The sequence below is a fragment of the Pholcus phalangioides genome, unplaced genomic scaffold (assembly GCF_987345545.1).
Source record: "Pholcus phalangioides strain wild (caught in Gottingen) unplaced genomic scaffold, Ppha-v1.0 ptg000015l_1, whole genome shotgun sequence".
NCBI lineage: Eukaryota > Metazoa > Arthropoda > Arachnida > Araneae > Pholcidae > Pholcus > Pholcus phalangioides.
In genome coordinates this window covers 98,197,968-98,218,002 of record NW_028301608.1, presented here as the reverse complement: position 1 = coordinate 98,218,002, position 20,035 = coordinate 98,197,968, and the positions used below count along the sequence as shown (strand labels likewise).

At 35.9% G+C, this 20,035-nt stretch overlaps 1 protein-coding gene across 1 annotated transcript in view; it reads left to right on the top strand.

The window, feature by feature from the left end:
• The window catches only part of LOC149077149 ((E3-independent) E2 ubiquitin-conjugating enzyme UBE2O), a 54,215-nt gene extending 38,950 nt beyond the window's left edge, over positions 1 to 15,265 (top strand). The window contains exons 18-23 of the mRNA XM_089244872.1: positions 2,274 to 2,477; positions 4,432 to 4,492; positions 4,716 to 4,837; positions 6,467 to 6,546; positions 8,833 to 8,939; positions 14,687 to 15,265. Coding sequence (XP_089100998.1) covers positions 2,274 to 2,477; positions 4,432 to 4,492; positions 4,716 to 4,837; positions 6,467 to 6,546; positions 8,833 to 8,939; positions 14,687 to 14,838 — 726 coding nt within the window. The 3' untranslated portion in view covers positions 14,839 to 15,265. The remainder of the gene's footprint in view (positions 1 to 2,273; positions 2,478 to 4,431; positions 4,493 to 4,715; positions 4,838 to 6,466; positions 6,547 to 8,832; positions 8,940 to 14,686) is intronic.
• The last annotated feature ends 4,770 nt before the right edge of the window (positions 15,266 to 20,035 follow it).

The window sequence follows — 20,035 nt, the reverse complement described above, 5'->3', positions numbered from 1 at the left end:
CATAAGCATGGCAGCCAATTTTCTATCAAAATTGCAACAAGCTTTACATACTATTTTATAATGACATTTTATTGTATTAGTGCAGCACAGTTAGTAAAATCTGTGGGTTTCTATAACTTCAGGGATTTTATAACTTCAGGGTTTGAATGTGATGCATTCTTTTATTTGAAAAAGTTTTTAGGCAGACCTTCAACATGATACTTACATCAGGACCAGAACTAGAGGAGGGCAACTGTCAAAGGCAGCAAATTTTAAGAAAGAACAAAAGTACCCATGGCAGTAACTAGGATTTTTGTTTGGGGTGGGGGCAAACATGATTTTGCTGCTCCCCACCACTATAAAATTTGATTTTATAAGTTTCTTTTGTTTCCTCTTAAAGCAAAGGTTTTTAACCTATGTGTCGCTACCCAAACTTAGGTCACATGGGGCTCCTTAGCCGGGTCGTAAGAATCCACTTATAATCCATGATTAATGAAGGACATTTTTTAATACAGTTGATTCCCAGTTTAATGAATATGGTTATAGCAAAAATATCGCATTAACAAACCTTTTCTAATTCCCCAGATAAGTTAACATAGGAACAATGTAAAAATTTGGAATTCCTTTATAATGGAATTTCATTATTACGAAATGATTTCTCTCATCTCGTGGAGTTCGTTATAATGGGCTTCAACTGTGAATGGAAAATTATTCCAGAATTTATGAGAAATAATTTTAAAATTAATGAAAGATAACTAAAAGTTGATGAGAGAAATAATTCCAGAATTGATATAAATTAAGTCAAGAATTAATAAAAATAATGAAGTTGGCAGGATAACTAAAAATGAAAGAGAAATAATTCCAGAATTAATAAAAATTTAGAATTTATCAAAGAAATAACTCTAAAATTATTGAAAGCTTTCAATTACCTTGGTATAATCAGTTATTGAATATATGTGAACGCGTATATTTCTTATTCCAGGCCCCATTGGTCCACCTGTTATGACACCACAGACTAAGTTTTAGTAGGTTCAAAAACAGCATTTTTTGTCAGTCAGAAATATTGAACAAGAATTTTCAAATTAAAAATAGCTGATAGATCACAAAGTTAATGATGATGTTGATTTTCAGCTGATAAAGGTTAAGAACTCCTGTCTTAAAGTTTTTGCTGCCCTCCCTCATAGTTTACTACCCACCCTTTGCTCCCCTGTTTCTAGCCCTGAAAGTATTGTTATTAAGTCATAATTTTGCAGTGGTGGGGTGAAAAAATCATGTTTGTCTCCATCTCCCACCCCCTCACGAAAATCCTATTTACAGATAATCCTGTTTACAGCTTACATGATATGAAAAACCAAGCACTTACCATTTTCACTTTAAAGTATGGAAAAAGATGGCAGCACTAGCATAACGCAAAACAAGCATAACTCTGAAGACATAAATATGCTAAGGCCTTGAATACACACACAACATGTTCCTGCATGTACCGATTCGTTATAAATATCACAGAAGAATGTTTATGTGGCACATGTACATTTAAATATATTGTAAGACAGTTGATTGAATGACATTATTTGAACCCAAAATTGCAAAAAGAACCACGGCTATGCGCTTTTCGGAATTATAGGAAGTTCCTTCATCAGTAGCAAAAACAAAACATTGTAAGAAAAATAAAAGAAAGAAAAATATCCCTTATAGCGGGAGTTACTGGCTGTTGTAAACAAAAGAGTTGAATTAAAAATGAACTGGTAACAAGAGCAGAGGAGGAGGACAGAAAAAAGAAAAATAACAGCCAATCACAAACAAGAACGTGATAGTGATGCTGATGGAGAAGAATAATTATTGTAGAAACTGTTGCCAGATTTTTGAGAAGGGTGATGTGCTAGTTAGGTTGTTGACCAACTGGTTTGTGTTTTTGTTGATGTGGAATGATTTGAAGTCCGAGTCAGACAGTGAAAATGCCCCTCATTGTCTTATCTAACCAAAAAGGTAATTCATTTTCTAAATATATAGTAGTTAGTTACATTAACTTCAGAATTGCCACATTTTAAACGTTTACTGGTGCAGATTTTAATCTTGATGGTAAAAGATACAGAAGCTCATCTTTATGTTAAAGCCGGACATAGTTATTAGTACTATCTTATGTAAGAATTAACAAACAGTATATATATATTTTTTCATTACGGCCTGCTAAGAGCTTGCTATTATTTGTTTTTAAAAGATGCTATATTTTGTTTGGATTTCAATGATATTCTCATATATGAATTAAAGACAAATTTTTTGAAACCTGATTTCAGGATCTCTATTCAGTGTTGATTAAAGGGCCAAAGAGAACGCCATATGAAGATGGTTTATTCTTCTTTGACTTCCAGCTTCCAGCAGAGTATCCAAAAGTGCCACCTCATTGTCATTATATCTCATATTGCTCAGACAGGTTGAATCCAAATTTATACGAAGGAGGCAAAGTTTGTGTCAGTCTTCTTGGCACTTGGGGTGGCAAGGTATTCATAATTTCATCATCCACTACTCTATCTTGATAGTATTTTAAATATACAACTATGAATAAATCTGATTAGGCTGTTTACAATGAGCAGCTGTGTCTCATTGATTGTCATGGGTTTCACTCGAATTGCTGGAAAGTTACTCATGTGGTATGTGATTTTATTCAGGTGTCTGAATGAATGAACGCCAGAACTTTGCAACTGAACTTATCCCGTTGCCAAGATCTCTTCCAGCCCAGCTTTGTGACAGAGTCTGGAACACTTTATTTTGACAAGGAAACAGTTATTTTCCGGATGTTATGCTGAGGTGAACTTGGAAAAAAAAGTCATCACGTCTCCGCCAGGACTCGAACCCAGGCCCTCTTGCATACCAGGCAAGCATGCTACCATCTACACCGCTAGAGACATGACCCTGCCTTCCTTAATACTTCACGCACTGTGGCGTGAGGCGCTGAAGTAGAGACTCTTAGTAGCCTCTCTTAACTTCAGGAAATAGCCCCCGGGTGGAGGAGAATATACAATTTGGGATCACCCGTGCCAGCTCGCTTAGCACAATATTTTATCTTTTCAACCACATGAGGGTGCAGGGAGTTGTAATGCGATAGCCCTCCCAATGGTGCAACGCTGGTAACACAAAATTTAACATAAGACACTATACTGATGGTCATTGTGTGGCACAGCATATAACCTTGATGGTCCTCACATTAACAAAAACCAAACTGCATATGCACCAATAAAAACCAAACCTTTTTAAGCCAAAGTTTGGTTTTTATTTGTGCACAGACCATCATGTTTATGCTGTGTAAAACAATGGTAAGCCAGGCGTGGATAAAGAGAAATATGTTGGGAGGTGATTTATTGTATAGGTTTGTTTGATTGCTCTGTGAATTACAGGACACTGCAATTTTTTTCACTGCAACATTCCCAGTGACAATGCTCATTCCCAGATTACTTAAGCGATACGTGACATAATCATAGATCACTTATATGACGCGCTGCACAGTTACAGAGCACTTAAGCGGCCTGTGATACATTTCCAGATTACTCGGATCCATGAAATATTTAGAGATCACTAAAGTTGCTCTGTAGGGGACAATTTTGACACTTATCATTATAGTTTTTGACACAAAATAAAGTGGTCCAGACTCTGCCACGAAGCTGGACTGTAAGAGATCTCGTCAATGGGGCAAGTCCAGTGGCAAAGCTCTGGCGTTCATTCTTTCAGACACCTGAGTAAAATCACATGCTACATGAGTAATTTTCCAGATGGTGAGCAACATGAATATGCCAATATGAGTACATATGTGTATTGTGGACATGAAGAACCCAAATAAAGGAAAGAGAAATACACATACATTCATATACATATATATAATTGCCAGGGAGAGCCGTTTTGTTCTAAACCAATTTTTGTGAGCAGTGTGGGATTAGTTTAAATGTGGGGGTTGTCTAGAGAAATCCTTAGCTAAGGATTAGCTTTGGTCTTGTTGTTTTGGTTGACTTGCTCTGGCTGGTTATATTTATTAAAGAAAAAAAATGAATATAAAATAAAAACTACATGTAATGGTTATTATGAAACCATTTGTGTCCTCCCACTCAGCACCCCTGCTAGAAGAGCTGAATGGAGGACACTTGTGGTTATTACATTTACATCATTGTTACAGGAATATCATAAAAATTCTTGTTCAGGTCCCATTAGTACATGCTATATCTTGTACATGTAATAGTTATGTGTTAGTAGTGGCAGTCATTGTGGATATGATTTTTGCTGTTTTTATCTATTTCTTTTTTTTCCTTTATTTTTTGCGAAAAAGTTATTTTATTACTCAGGTAGCTGCCATTACCAGTTTCCTTTACTTTTTTTTTACCATTATCTGCTATGATTTTTCTAGAAAAGATCTGCTCATTTTTTGTCTTAATAAACCTTATTTTTTATATTTCTTATATTTTTTAGGGAACTGAAGTCTGGTCACAGGAAACATCAAATCTTCTACAAGTCATTGTGTCTATTCAAGGTATCTCCCTGACGACAACTAACACAAGCTGTTATATGAGCAATAAGTTACTATTAACAAAATTAATTGATGTATAAAAATCTCTAAATAGGAGGCAATGAATTTGCTTTTTGTTTTAATGAATATTTTATTTATTTATTTATTTATTTTTGGTAGAGCTGATTTTTGTGAATTTTGTGATGAAAGATTATACAGTTTCTGATTTAATTTATTTTTTTCAAAGGTCTGATTCTTGTTTCTGAGCCATATTATAATGAAGCTGGCTATGAGCGGCAAAGGGGAACTCAGCTTGGAAAAGAAAACAGCAGAATATACAATGAAATGGTGATATTGAAAATGGTTCAGGTCAGTTGAAATACTATAAAGAAAATTTTTATTTATGAAACCCCCAGTAGAGAAAGATCCACCAATTGATAAATCCTTCTGCAATGGTATTTGAAAAAATCTTGCTTAGAATTGCCTCTAGTTTAATGTTAAAGTCGTCTTGATTCAATGATATTCTCTTTGTTATGATAAATCCCTCTATAAAAATATTTTTTTCAAGATTTTGAATGAATAAGTTATTTTCTTTATATTGTGACACTATAACAATGTGGCACTCACACACAATATAAAAACATTTTTTTATATTGTGCTCAAAATCATTTTCCATCATTTTTAAACTTGTCACCTGTTTTTATTTTTCTGAGGGTGCCTAATAAAGCGTGTATTTGTACCACCTGATTGCCAGAGTGCTTCCAAGTTGTTGATATTGTTACTTTCTGTGTAAGGGGTCATTCAAGTATTACATCAGTATCGATAAGGGTATCTGATTTGCTGACTTTTGATGATGGGAGGTGAGGGGGTTGGATGATGCTTACATTATCAACCACCTTTTATAAAAATATGAAATACTCTTGATGGCATCTTACTTGGTGCGCCAAAAATGAGTAAATATTTGTGATGATGAAATCCAAATATGAGTAAATATATATATATATTAAAGTAAGTTTGTGGCCAACTGAACTACCATTCTCCCTATTGATAAGTCCCCTACAGAGCAACTTTAGTGATCTCTAAATGTTTCGCAGATCCAAGTAATATGCAAATGTGTCACAGGCCACTTAAGAGTGCTCTGGAACTGTGCCGCTCGTCATATAAGTGATCTATGATTATGTCGCAGATCACTTGAGTAATCTGGGAATGTTGCAGTGAAAAAAATTGCAGTGTCCTGTATTTCACAGAGCAATCAAACAAACCTATGCAATAAATCACCTCCCAACATATTTCTCTTTATCCATACCTGGCTTACCATTGTTTTACACAGCATAACCATGATGGTCTGTGCACGAATAAAAATCAAACTTTGGTTTAAAAGAAGGTTTGGTTTTTATTGGTGCATATGCACTTTTGAATCGGAGTTTGGTTTTTGTTAATGTGAGGACAATCAAAGTTATATGCTGTGCCACACAATGACCATCAGTATAATGTCTTGTGTTAAATTTTGTGTTACCCGCATTGCACCATTGGGAGGACTACCACATTACAACTCCCTGCACCCTCGTGTGATTAGTACATATTGCAGCAAATACATCCAAAAATATGATATTTTCTTTTGATGAAATGGTGTTGTGCACTCTCTTAAAACATCCTATGCCATGTTTGCTATTGCGATTTGACCACACATTCCATGAACAAAAATGTTTGTTTAGGTGTCTTATATTTCCTCTTGAAGTTTGTCCCATGAATTTCGTCACCCTGTATATATTTCAAAATAATTACACTATTTGTTTACATTGTTTCTATATTCTAGATAAGTTATTCATTTATTTTTGATAGGTTCATTTCGAAGTCTGAATTTACTCACATTTTTGTGATATTGCCATTCACACCTTCTGCATTCTTGAATAGTTTTGCTATTTTCATTTGCAAGCCTATTATATATTTTTTAATCTAATGTTTGCCATATCCTTTTTTTAAAAAACTTTTTAACAGGCGATGACTAAACTTGTGCTGTGTCCTCCCGAAGTGTTCAAAGAAGAGATAATGGAACATTTCTCTTCACATGCCTCAAGGTAAATTCAAATTTTTCCCCATTGAGAATCCGCTGCTTGATATTTACAAGAAGTGAATCAATTTAAGAAAGGAAATGAAATTTGTTGTGATGAAATCATGTGTCCTTATGTGATATTATATAAATCTATTTAGTTATAAAATCTTGTGAATTTGATTCACATTTTCAGATATGTTTTGTAAGCACATAATCACACATGGATTCCACCTAAGAAATAATATTCTAATAAGGAATTATTTTTCTCATACATCATTTGAGTGATAATGGGATAAAGATATTCATATTGGAAATTTTTATTTTACTACTTTTATATACAGTGTGTGTATGTTTTCTGTGCTCTTGATTACACAGCAGGGCTCCCACTCGTCCTACTTTTTGGCAAAATGTCCTACTTTCTAGTTTTTGTCCTACTTTTCCACCAAATCCTATCAACAAAATTTGTGTAATTGATTTTAATTGAGCAGGAAATCATTGATATATTGCCAAATATTACAAATGTTGAAGAATGCAATTAATGATTTTGCCAAAGCAGAAATTTTATCATTTTTAAGGTTATTTGGGGGGGGGGGGTGTATGTGGACCATTTGGTTGATTAATTTTTTATTTGCTTAGTTTGAGGGTTCAACAATTATAGTACTCATTAAAAACTTCTGTTTGGATGGGAAAAATAATTTTGTATTTATTACTTCGTGGTCTTGGATAGTAACTAACATTCAAAATTACGGTGCAAATAGGTGAAACAACAGTTTGCATTTCAAAGCAGTTGGATACATAGACCTATTCTAGGTTTGGTGATTCTGGTGCTACCCGAAAACATTCAGTTGTCTTCTGTATTTTTAAGGCATGAAGAGGCATAAACAATATTTACAATGCTCAGCAAAGAGCTAGAAATGGAAGTGCTTCATTTGTCAAAAATGATTACACTGGTATTGAACAGTAAAATGTGAACAAATCCCTTTAAAAAATGATGGACAACGCAGTAAAACAGGTTCACCTTGCCTTATTTACATCGGATCTTGTAATCTACACATTTTGCACTGTGCTTGTGAAATTGGTCTCGAAGGAGCGTACGTCTTCAAAATTTGCTGTGCCTTGTCGAAGAGAGTTGACACACTCTGCATGTAGGAAGACTCCAAAAAAAGAATGTAATATATATGAGACAGCAAAGAATTATCTGTGGTTGGGGCCAAACTACACTGTTTTGGCCAAAAATTGGTTTTGTAACCAAGTCATTTATCATTTTGCTTTGGCTTGAGTCAATCTTATAGGAAACTGAAATAGTGCTATGAAAAAAAAAGGTAATTCAAAATTACATTTTTTTTTAAAATTTGAATTTTTTTTTTTTTTTTTTTAGGGATTTTTTTCCATTATGCTATGATTATGTTGTCTAAGGGGGGGTAACCCTCCCCCATCCTACTTTTTATTCCTGCGTTTTCCTACTTTTTCTCACTTTTTGAGTGGGAGCCCTGTTACACAGTGAATTTGTTATTCTGAAGAGGTCATTTTAATGTTATTTAATATTTAAATTTCAATTTATTAATGTAAAAGACTAATGAGACAACCACCAAGGTTCGATATTTGTCGTAGGCTGGTTGTTTTATTGCTTTCATTGTATCTTCTCAGATTCATCCTTTCTGACTTTCAATCCACGAGATCATTGTAATGTCCCTTGGCTGATGTTTATTTTGATTCTGTTAAAGAATATCGATACATACTATTATAGAGCTTATCAATTCAAAATTACCCTCTTTTTTGAAAATTGAATTTGTGAATTTCTTAAACAGTAAAATAGTGTACAAGGGAATTGTGAACAAGATGAAAGAGAACTTCTTCCACTAAATAAGAATTTATTAAATTATAAATGGCTTTAAAAGTATAGTGGGAAAAGTGTAGACATTTAATCACTTATTTACTTACCTCCTTAAGTGTGTAGTGTAGAGATGTTGTTTTGGGGTGTTTCTACAGCAAATGAAGCACAATTATTCAACTGCAAGAAACCAGTATAAATTCAATTTCGAATTTTTTGTCTGTTATGGAGTTTCTGAAATAAGTGATTCACAGTTAAATTAAATATTTAACAGTTCTTTGGTATGGTGGGAAAACTAACATGTGTTATCCTGGCATGAATATCATGACATTGCCTCTGGACTTTCCAGACTGGAAGAGATCTTGGCAATGGGATTATAATAGCAGAGCCTGGGAAAAGAACACTTGTTATCATTAGATTTGTATTTTTAAATGATTTCTATTTGCAAGGACATCATCTTCAAATATTTCATTGAAATAGGTTCATTCACCGATTGGAAACATGGCTATCTATATCAGATACTTGGAACTCAGTCCATCCAACAACTCCAGCTTCTCCCACTGATTTTCGAGAGTTTCATGGCAAAAGTAAGTAGTTCATAATTTGGTAACACCAAATATAAAACAACATTTAACACAGTTATTTTAAACATACAAATCAATGTCCCCAGCTCCCCTCATCACCCCCTAGGAGCTGTGACACACTTTGAAAAGCACTGCCATAATGCAATCAATTATCTTATTATGCTTCTGATTCATCCAGAAGCCTTCCAGTATTTTAGCCTCATTAACATCTTCTAGTCTGAAATCAGATTCTTGAGATTTTTCATGTCTTTATAGAAATTTCCCTTAAGTATGCTTTGTTTGAATGAAAAATCCGTAAAAAAAATACTCTCTTGGTCCTTGTAATCTTAGGCTGATCATGTTCTCTCAGAGAAAAATATGGAAATTAGAATTTCAAGTACGGAAAATCAGCATTTGTTATGCCAAAAGTGAGCAAAGATAAAAATTGCAGGGAATTGCCAACATCAAGAAATGAAGCACTACTGCAAATCGTAGTTCTACGAAAAAAAACAAAAACATTCATTATGACTATAAAAAGTATATGTGAGATATATACAATATTACTTTTTATGGGCATAATTTTTTTTCTCTAAGTTGGCAAAATAATTTTTACTTGATTTCAGTGGATGATAAAGAAATTCAAATTTTCTTCGATGAAAATACAGAAAAAATAAGACATTTAAAAAAAAAATCATGATAGCATAAAATGTGATAACATCCTGGGATAACAGGTGATATGGTCCTTTTATGCAGTCTAAAAAAAAACAACTGTTTTCTTCCTTTTAATTAAATTACACTGCATGTTTTCTTTGATGCAAACTATTTCTTCATGTGATATACAGATTTTTCAAGTCTGAGAATTGGCACCTATGAATTATGTTATGGCGCAAAAATTTGATATAAAGTCATTCTGCACCAATGCTAAAGTTCCTTTCCTAAAATTATAATCTCAAAAGTTCTACCTTTCGTTTCAATTTTTTCTTCTCTGTTGGTTCTCTGTCAAGTTCTCTGAATTTTTATGTGCAATTTTTCTGGATCATATGAATAAAATTATTCTATATATAATTATTATAGTCAAACCCAGTTAGTTCAAAGTTCAGAGTCATTGCGCAAATTTATGAATTATCCAAAATTTGAATTTATTCAATTCACCAATATAAAATCTGTAAAATGACTGCAAATTGCAACTTGATCATCAATGTTCACACAGGATTCACAAGTGATGTTGGCTGCTATGTTATTTCACTATTCTGGAATCAGCATCTCTGTTGAATTTTATGGAACCGGTTCCCAATTTTTGGTAATCTTTAACCATGGTATGATATATCTAACTTTGATAGAAAAATACAGTGAAACTGTTTACAAAGACACTATAGGGACGTAGAAAAACATTCTCATAAGCACGTTTTCATTGCATACAATTTGAGGATTTGTGCTATTTCCTATTAAATAGAAATTCTGCTGGGATCAAAAAAAGTTATCGTTATAGGCAGGTTTATTTTTATAGACAGTATCATTATACACAAGTTTCATTTCTCAAAAGTTTCAATGCATTATGGCATTATGTCTCAAGTGCAAGAACCACATATTGCTAACACTTTGATCATTTATAGTGGTTAAGTTTACAGTGTAGTGAAAGAGAGTATATCCACCCAGGGCCGTAACTAGGATTTTTGCCACCCCCACAGCTTTAAAATTTGATAATTTTGTAATATTGTTCTTTTTTCTCACCTAAAACTGCTGCCCGGGGCAGTTGCCCCTCCTGTCTCCCTCTAGTTACGGCCCTGCGTGCACCACAGAATATAGTTTGCTCATATTGCAGATTGTTGAGAAGCATGTAAACAGAAACTTTTAGTGTCATTCATGATTTTGCAAAAATATTGAACATATTTGCAAAAATATTGAATTGCAAAGATATTATTTAAAACAAACATTGAATTTAAAACTAACTAATTAGAAAAAAATAATTGGTTGCCATGTTCAATGCTCTTTAGCAATTGTGTTCACATGTTGGCTGTATATTCTTGAAAGTTTCCTCACCAAAATCGCATATTATGCGTTATTGATCTGTATATAACTGAAATAATCCTTTTCCTCGTTATTTGTTGAATTAAAAAATCAAAAGTCGTGATATAATTTTTTTCTCTTAATTTTCGAATAATCATAGATTCAGATGAACATTGAATATAATTCACATTCCCTCCCCCCCCCTGGATTCGGGCTGCGACGAATTCGGATTGCATTTACTCATTGATTACAGAAATACTGTTTCTGTTGACCTAAACAAAAAATGACTCTCTATGAGAGACATCTGCATCACCAATAAACATATGGGTAAAAGTGTGCATGAGGAAGGCCAATATAAAAAAAAAGGTTGTGGTTTTGTTTATATATTCCTCCGCCATATAATGTTTTGTGTCAGTAGACGCTTGAAAGCGGTGCTTACTCAATCAAGTGAGCTTTCGGAGAACTAACTTTGATGTTTTGCGAAGAAGGTTAGCGGAAGTTTTCAAAGACCGGTTGGAATCAGTAGGGGTGGTAAGTCAATGGGAAGAATTTAGTACGAAGCTGTCCTCTGTTTTGCACGACGTCATACCCTTTGTTCGAAAAAAGCGTGTTTGTACATCACACCCTCTATGGTTCACGGATAGCGTGCGGAACCTTTATCTTGAAAAGAAAAGAGCATTCAGAGAGTATAAAAGTGGACGAGGTGACCTATCATTGTTTACTGATAAAAGAAGACTGTTGAAGAAAGCGATAAGGGATAGTAAAAAGCAAGTTGAATCTAGGTTGGCAGATAACATTGGCTCTGACCCAAAATCATTTTTTCGATACGTCAATAATGGATGTAAGGGGACAGTTGGCCCCCTCTCGATAGGAGGCTCAAAAGTAGAGAGCAATGTAGGCATGTGTAGTGCTTTCAATGACTTTTTCGCGTCGGTTTTTAATGGAGATAATGATATTCGATATACGGGTGTTGCATGGGGTAATAAAACGCTCAACGATATTCAAGTGGAAGACGTGGAGGTCCTAAATCTTCTAAGAAATGTATGTGCAAGCAAAGCACCAGGACCAGATGATATCTATCCCAGGGTTCTCAGGGAAGGTGCTAATGAATTGTTGGGGCCAGTCGCACAGATATACAGGAGTAGTGTTGCTGAGGGTATCGTCCCGAGAGATTGGAAACTGGCTAACGTTGTTCCGATATTTAAGAAGGGTAGTAGAGAAGTGGTGTCTAATTATCGTCCAGTGAGTTTGACGAGCTCCCTCTCGAAAATTTTGGAAATTATCATCAAAAGGCAGTTTGTGAAGTGGATAGACGAGAATAATGTATTGTCGGATAATCAGCATGGGTTCAGGAAGGGGAAGTCATGTGTAACTAACCTCCTTTGCTTCTATGATTACGTGACTAAGGCTTTGGGTAAGAGCAAAAATGTCGACGTTGTTTACCTTGATTTCCAGAAGGCATTCGATCGGGTCCAACATGGCAAACTCTTGAAGCGTTTACACGAGATTGGAATAGGGGGCAACTTGCTGAATTGGATAGAATCGTGGTTAAGAGATAGGTCGCAACGAGTTATGGTGAACGGGGAATTCTCTGGTTGGACAGACGTCACAAGTGGAGTTCCTCAGGGAAGTGTCCTTGGCCCCATACTTTTTTCACTTTTTATCGATAAACTCGATCAGGGTATCGATGGAATTACTAGCAAATTCGCAGATGATGTGAAGCTAATGGGGGTAATCGGGAATGAAAGCGATAGGGAGTTGCTCCAGACCAACTTAAACAAGATTGCAGCATGGGCAAATGAATGGAGCATGACGTTTAGCGTAGATAAGTGCATGGTCGCTCATTTTGGTTCGAACAACCCACGGTTCTCTTACGAGTTGAATGGTGTCACTATCCCGGATGCAACTAGAGTCACCGATTTGGGAATTCTCATTGACGAGCGACTTAAGTTTTCTGAACATTGTTCAGCGGTTGTCAAAAAATCGAATAGAATGCTTGGTCTCATTTTCAAAAAGGTCTCTTCGCGTTCTCCTAAAGTCATTCTTCCTCTTTTTCGAGGCTTAGTTCGTCCTGGACTGGAGTATGCTGTAAGGTTTTGGAGACCATACCTACAGAGGGACATAGACTTGGTTGAAGGGGTGCAGAGAAGAGCTACGCGTGTCCTTATTGGCACACAGGGCTTGAGTTATGAAGAAAGACTTCATTTTTTGAATATGTTTACATTGGATGAACGCAGGTGTCGAGGAGATATGATCGAAGTGTTCAAAATTTTCAATGGGATGGATAGGATGGACCATGAACTTTTAGTACACCGCCAATCGACTGCTTTTACAAGGGGACACCAGTATCGATTGGTGAGGGACAATGCAAGGTTATGGTGTCGCAGGGAATTTTTCTCCAATAGGGTTGTTAATAAATGGAATAGCTTACCCCCGGAGGTAGTAAATTGTAACACAATTGACACGTTTAAAAAGAAATACGATAAACATGTTGGGGTAAATCGAGAAGCTATCCATTCTTAGAATAAGACAACCATAAGTAATCTTTATGGGCATCGTATAATATTTTATCATGTGTATATATTGTTTGTAATTTGTGTTAATTGCATTTTTAATTGGGTTGCTGTATTTTTGAAACATATGACAACCATATTTTTATGGGCATCTTTTTATCGGCCACCTCGTTGGGCGTTTTGCCTGTTGTGGCGTTGTATTTGTATTTGTATTTGTATAAGTGTAACACTTGGAACATATAGGGACATCCTTCCCACGCAAGCCATCCTCAGCACACCAGAATTAACCATCATTTATACGTTGAACAAAACTGCCATAATGTGGACCAGTAGCTTTAGGCTTTGACCAAATCATGCTGAAACCAATAGAGCAAACAGGGATACTCCCCATTTCGGATGGTCTAAAGATTTCTTTAGATCAAATCATAGATTGAAAATCATCATTTTCTATGATTTCTAAAGTTTTAGCTGAGAAGGGGGAAATATTGCAGAAAAATATGACTATGCTTTCCGAAATTTTTTAGTGTTACTTACAGCACACCAATGAAGAGGAAGTACCTTGCTGATTTGCGATATTTTTTCTAAATTTTAAAATGTTTTTCAATTTTAAAAAAGAAATTGGTTCTAAAAACCACACTTTAATTTCCAAAAGCATTAACGATGGTTATTTTTTTCATAATCTAATTATTACTAAATTACCATGCAATTTTTTACATGCATTGCGTAACATGCAAGGAATAATTTTTCCTTAATTGGAAATCTCCCATACACTATCGCGGTCATGCATTGATACATTTGTTAAGAGCCTGCCTATGAAGGGACCACATCGCTCATTTCCATGGCAATGAAGGCTGAAGCCCCTATGAAGACTAACACATTTGCATTAGTGATTAATAACATCGATAATGTAGTCAAAAAAATATAGTCCATTCGTGATTAAGTCTGCGAAGTGAAAGCTATATGAAGGAACCGCATCACTCATTTCCATGGCAATGAAGCTTTCACTTCACTGCAAATTTAATCACAAATGGACTATAGTTTTGACTATATTATTGATGTTATTCATTGCTTATGCAAATGTGTTAGTCACCATGGGGGGGGGGGGGGGGCTTGTCAAGCCCTGGAAATTAATGGTTTTTGGAATTTACTGAAATTAATATTAAAACTTCACTAGTAACATTGGAATATTGTGCGACTTATTGCTTTTAGCTTCATATATAGTGACCTTTTTCGACCCCTTATTAATTCCAGCAGGTTGTGATAGCTCAAGCCAAGAGAGCAGTGATGTTCCTCTGCCAGAATTTCCGCTCATTCCTGCGTCAAAAGGGTTCTGCTTGACCTTGAGGAAATCTCTAGAAATCTTCAAAGATGCTATGGCTTCTTCATCTATTCAGCTAAGCTAGTCTGGACAATATATGTGCATAAAATAAAATAAAAAAAAAAGAAATGTTTAAAAAAAACCACCTTTGCCAAAAAAAGAAAAAATCCTCATGGGAATTATATACTACGTCTTGGTAAAAAAAAAAAGAATCGCAAGTTATACCTCTTATAGTTGTAATATGCATGAAGTATCGACGAGATGGTGACGACGATAAAATGTACATGTGTAAAATCAATATTCACTTATTTCTTCCCGCCACTTTTTCTTGCATGATCGGGCTATTGCAGTTTTCTGCTCTAGTGTATTATTTATTTATTACTGTTTTTTTCCTTCCCTTGTTATATACGAATTTTTCGTTTGCTGTTAAAATTTTGCGAACCTCGCCAAAGTTGTAAGTACTTATAAAAGATATGAATATGTGTAATTAAAGTGACTTGTTGGCTCCAATATTTATAGATGTGTCTGTAAAATCTGTCATCAAGGTGACTTGTCTTACCGCTTTTTCATTTTTGTGTAAGTTTTGGCAATTTTTTATTAATCGTAAAAAATTACTTGCTGAGATACAACAGATTTCATTCATGTTGGTAATGCTGGTCATTCAAAGCAACATGTAAGAAATATGGTCTAATAGTCATACTGATTTTTAGTCAATTTTCAAAATAGAAATTATAAAGAGAAAAGTTTTCTTGAAACTTACTTGTCCAACCACTCTGCTTCTAAAAAAATGTGGCATCAGTTCTGAACCCATTTGTATCATGGCTTTAAATATGAATCCCACTTTATAAATCCAATATGCTCAAATCGCAGTCAGTATTTCTGTTCATCAATACTGAAACTTGTTTTTGCTAAGTACCAGTACTTTGCCAGTCTTGGTGGAATTGTAGTGAAGAAAGACTCAAAACTATAACTTTAACTTCTTTGAATTAAAGAAACAGATATTTTCTGGCTGTTATGCCAAGTTGAACTCAGAAACAAAAGTTACCTGGTCTCTGCTGGGACTCGAATCCAGGCCCTCTTGCAAACTGGTGAGGTGAAACTACCCAAACTTAGAGGGTGTTATACCAGGATCCGGAAATTTTTCGTTCTAACATTGCACTTGCGCTCACCATAAGAGTGACCAAGTGATTGGACGGGTGACCGTACGAGTGATCATATAAGTCAGTGACTATGAGTGACCACACTCACTTGGCTTCTCATACTGTCACTCACCCCCTTTAATTGGTCACTCATATAGTCTCGCACCCACTCCCTTGTTTCCTCATACGGTCTCTCACCTCCTTCAAGTGGTCATTCATGCAGTCATTCACACGGTCAGAGCAGATGAAATGAAAAGGGTGAAATATACCGGGAACGAAACGTGTCAGAGGCGAAATTTCCGTAAACCGCTATACCAGCCTAAATGAGACAGAATTCGGATAACAGACACGAGATAATGTTCTCGCACTTTTTACTAGTATATAATAATAAAATAGCACAAAAAATCGCCGATATATAGAGAGTGTCGCAGCTCAACAAATCATTTTACGAATGTTCGATATAACTTCCTTGGTTTTTCGCAATGCTTTTTTATATACAGGTGGTCGAAAATAACCCCTAACCGTGTCACATCTGAAAGAGTATATAAGGGATTTATGGAGATTCGGGGGTATATATATATAAATATAGAAACTCTATTTCTTTACGAATGAAGAAAACATTGTGCTGTTAGTCAAGGTTTGTGAACATCCGTAGAAAAATTTGTAGAGTAGTAGCACCAACTATCGATAAATTTGTTCTGCACACGAGGGCTAATTAGACCGGGACCTACAATTTATTGCCGATTCCGAACAGCAACCTTTCTTTTTTTTATACTCGCCGAGAGGTTGGTAGGTTGGTGCGCTAACCCCTCGGTGTGGGGACTCCCTGCGGTAACAATCTTTTCCTGTGGTCATGTCGCCGTTTCTGTTGTATCCCTGCGTCAGGAAAGTTTTTAACAAGGACGAACTGGCTGCCGAACTTGCGAAACCTGCAAACATCCTTTGGTACTTTAGTCTTGACGTACTATGTACAATAGGGTGGGTCGAAAAAAATGAAATTTTTATTTTGAAATCGCTATAGTGCGGGAAAAGTTGCCTCCTTTAATAAGAAGAAAAACGACATAAAAATTTTTAAAATCGGTTGATATCTTCCGGTCGCGCATCGGACTTTAGTTTATGGAATTTGACGAAATTGAACATTTTTCCGAAATTTTTTAATATTAGATAAAATTCTACGATCGACACGCAAACGTTTTTTACGCTTATTTTATGGTTCAATAAAGTAAAATAAATTAAAGCATCATTAATAAAGTATTTCAATGTTTATTGGTCGCGCAACGTGTTCGAAAAATGGGAATTAACCAAATTTTTGCAGGTTTCACTGTGCAGCTTTTCGTCCGTTTTGTCAGAACAAACCACCCAGAATTCATCACCAGGAGGTGGTTTGCACGTCGAGTTCCACCCACACGCAACCCAATCGAACATCCAAACTAGGCGTGTGCGTGTGTTATTCACATAGTATTTGAAAAATAGTTACTACAAAAAAATTCGGTGGTTTACAGTTTCTTCTACTTTTTCTTTTCCAAGTGCACACGTTTGAAGTCTGACTTTTGGAAGAAATAAAGCATGACTGATTTTGATAATAGCGTAGACCTGTGATGTAGCTATCTCCATGTCACATCCTTTAGTTGAGGCCTCTGTAACAATTTAAGCATATCCCTCAACTGTCCGAGTCTGACTGGAGCACGTGTGAACTGCAAGTGGAAAGACCACTACAGTGGATCGTGTATCTACTCCATTTCTCAACGAAATTCCTCTCCGTCATATTTTTCCTCATATATATGGTGCATTGAATTAATGAACGTCAGGACTCTGCCACCGGAATTTTCCTGCTGCCGTGATCTCTTCTAGCCCAGCTTCGTTATGGAGTCTGGAACAAAGTATGTACACCTGACAATCTGAGCCATATGTATTGTGGTGCGGGAATGTGTAGTGCTATCATCTAAATTTGAAATTTTGAGTGAAGTGAAATGATTGAATATTTGTACCGTTCTAGGCCTGTTGCTCTCTACGGCAAGATTTTTTAACAGGGGAATCGGCTCGCATTCGCTCCTCGAAGTCGGGGACCACAGATATAGATGGTGCATCCACACACACAGTGCCAGAATCTTTTTCTGGGTCCACTTACTGGATGTGGAAGCTCTCTGTGTTGGAGTGTGAATCTGTACATTGTTGGTTTCTAGAAGTAGACAGAAAGATGCTGAGAAAAGACCAGCAGTACTGTATTTATTAGACATATCCAAAGCCAGGACATTTTCCTGGGGATTTGTCAATTCGAGGTCCTGCTCGTCGTCTGTCACATTCTAGATGGCTAAATGAGGCCAATAGCGGCCTAAGATTGTAGGACTACTTAAGTTAGCCAAATCCTTTTGGGAACCGGAAGTTCTCTTCATCTTGAAATCGTACGAGCCTATGTGGTTCCACATAAAAAAAAAAAAAAACAGGTATTTCAGTGCCGCGCTAAACATGTTTTTCCAGCAGTTCAAAAATTGTGGTATTTATTTGATGAGAGATTGGATTAAAGTTGTTAATCCAATAGTTGAACCCACAATGCGTTCTTTGGACACTCTGAAAATTTACCGTTGGCTATGATTTTTGATGAAAATCGAGAGAACTTGATTGTATAAGAACTTTAACTTTTTTTATACCCAGACGGTACTTTAAAATACCAGGGTAAGTAAATTTGTTTCGAACTGACTAATTTTTTTTAGTTTCTCTTTAATTAGAACTAAAATGACTTACCAAATAATTTACATGATAACTATTTGTTATTGACATCACATTTATGCTTTTATTTTAATTTATTATAATTTTCCTCTTATTCACTCACTCACTTACTCACTAGGTCACCCGCTCAATCACTTAATCACTCACTCACTAGGTCACTCTCATACTCACATACTAGGTCACTTACATATTCAGTAGGTCACTCACTCATTAAATCCCATACTCACTCATTCAATTACTAAGTCACATACTCATTCGGCCACTCACTCCTTTCTCACTGACTCAGTAACTCAATAGCTCACTCCCACGCTAATTGACTCGCATCGAACTGTTGTCGGTGAATTGTTAGTCGGAGAATTTTCCTAGCGGTGAATTGCATGGCGGTAAATTGTTGATCGGTGAATTTTCCTTGCGTCGAATTTTCCGACGGTGAATTGTTGTCGGTGAATTGCTGGCGGTTGAGTTTTCTGGACACGATTCTTATTGATGAGCGGCTTAGGTTTTCTGAATATTGTTCAGCGGTGGTCAAAAAATCGAATAGAATGCTCGGTTTCATTCTCAAAAAGGTCTCTTGGCGTTCTGCTAAAGTGATCCTTCCACTTTTCCGGGGCTTAGTTCATCCTAGGTTGGGGTATGCCGTCAGGTTTTGGAGACCATAATTACAGAGGGACATTGACTTGGTCGAGGGAGGTGCAGAGAAGAGCCATGCGTGCTCGTGATGGCACATGGAGCTTAGGCTATGAAGTGACACTTGATTTTTTGAAAAGTTTTACATTGGAAGATCGCAGATGTCGGGGGATATGATTGAAGTGTTTAAAATTTTTAACGGGATGGATAGGATGGACCATTAGTTGTTAATACACCGTTAATCAATTGCTTCGACAGGGGGACACCAGTGTCGTTTAGTAAGGGACTATTCTCGGTTGTGGTACCGAAGGGAATTTTTCTCTAATAGGGTTGTTAATAAATGGAACAGCTTATCTCCGGGGGGTCGTGAATTCTAATACAATTGGCACGTTTAAAAAGAAATACAATAAACATATTGGTATGAATCGGGAAGCTATCCATGTTTAGGTGAGACAACCATAATTTGTTATGAGCATCATAGGCGTACGCAGAATTTTCTTAAGAGGGGTTTCAATTTCTTTTTCTTCTCAGGGGGGGGGGTTATGTTTTACCCTGCAAAATAACAATATAATCTCGGTTTGGGGGGGGGATTAGAACCCCGAAACCCCCATTGCGTACGCTAATGTTGGACAGTATATCTATATTTTATCATAACCATTGGATTTTTATTGCTTTATTGGATTGCTGTATTTTTGGTACAGTTTAGATACATATTCGACTTCCATATTTTTTATGGGCATATTTTTTCATCCACTTGTTCGTTGGTAATTTTGTCTGTTGCGGCCTTTG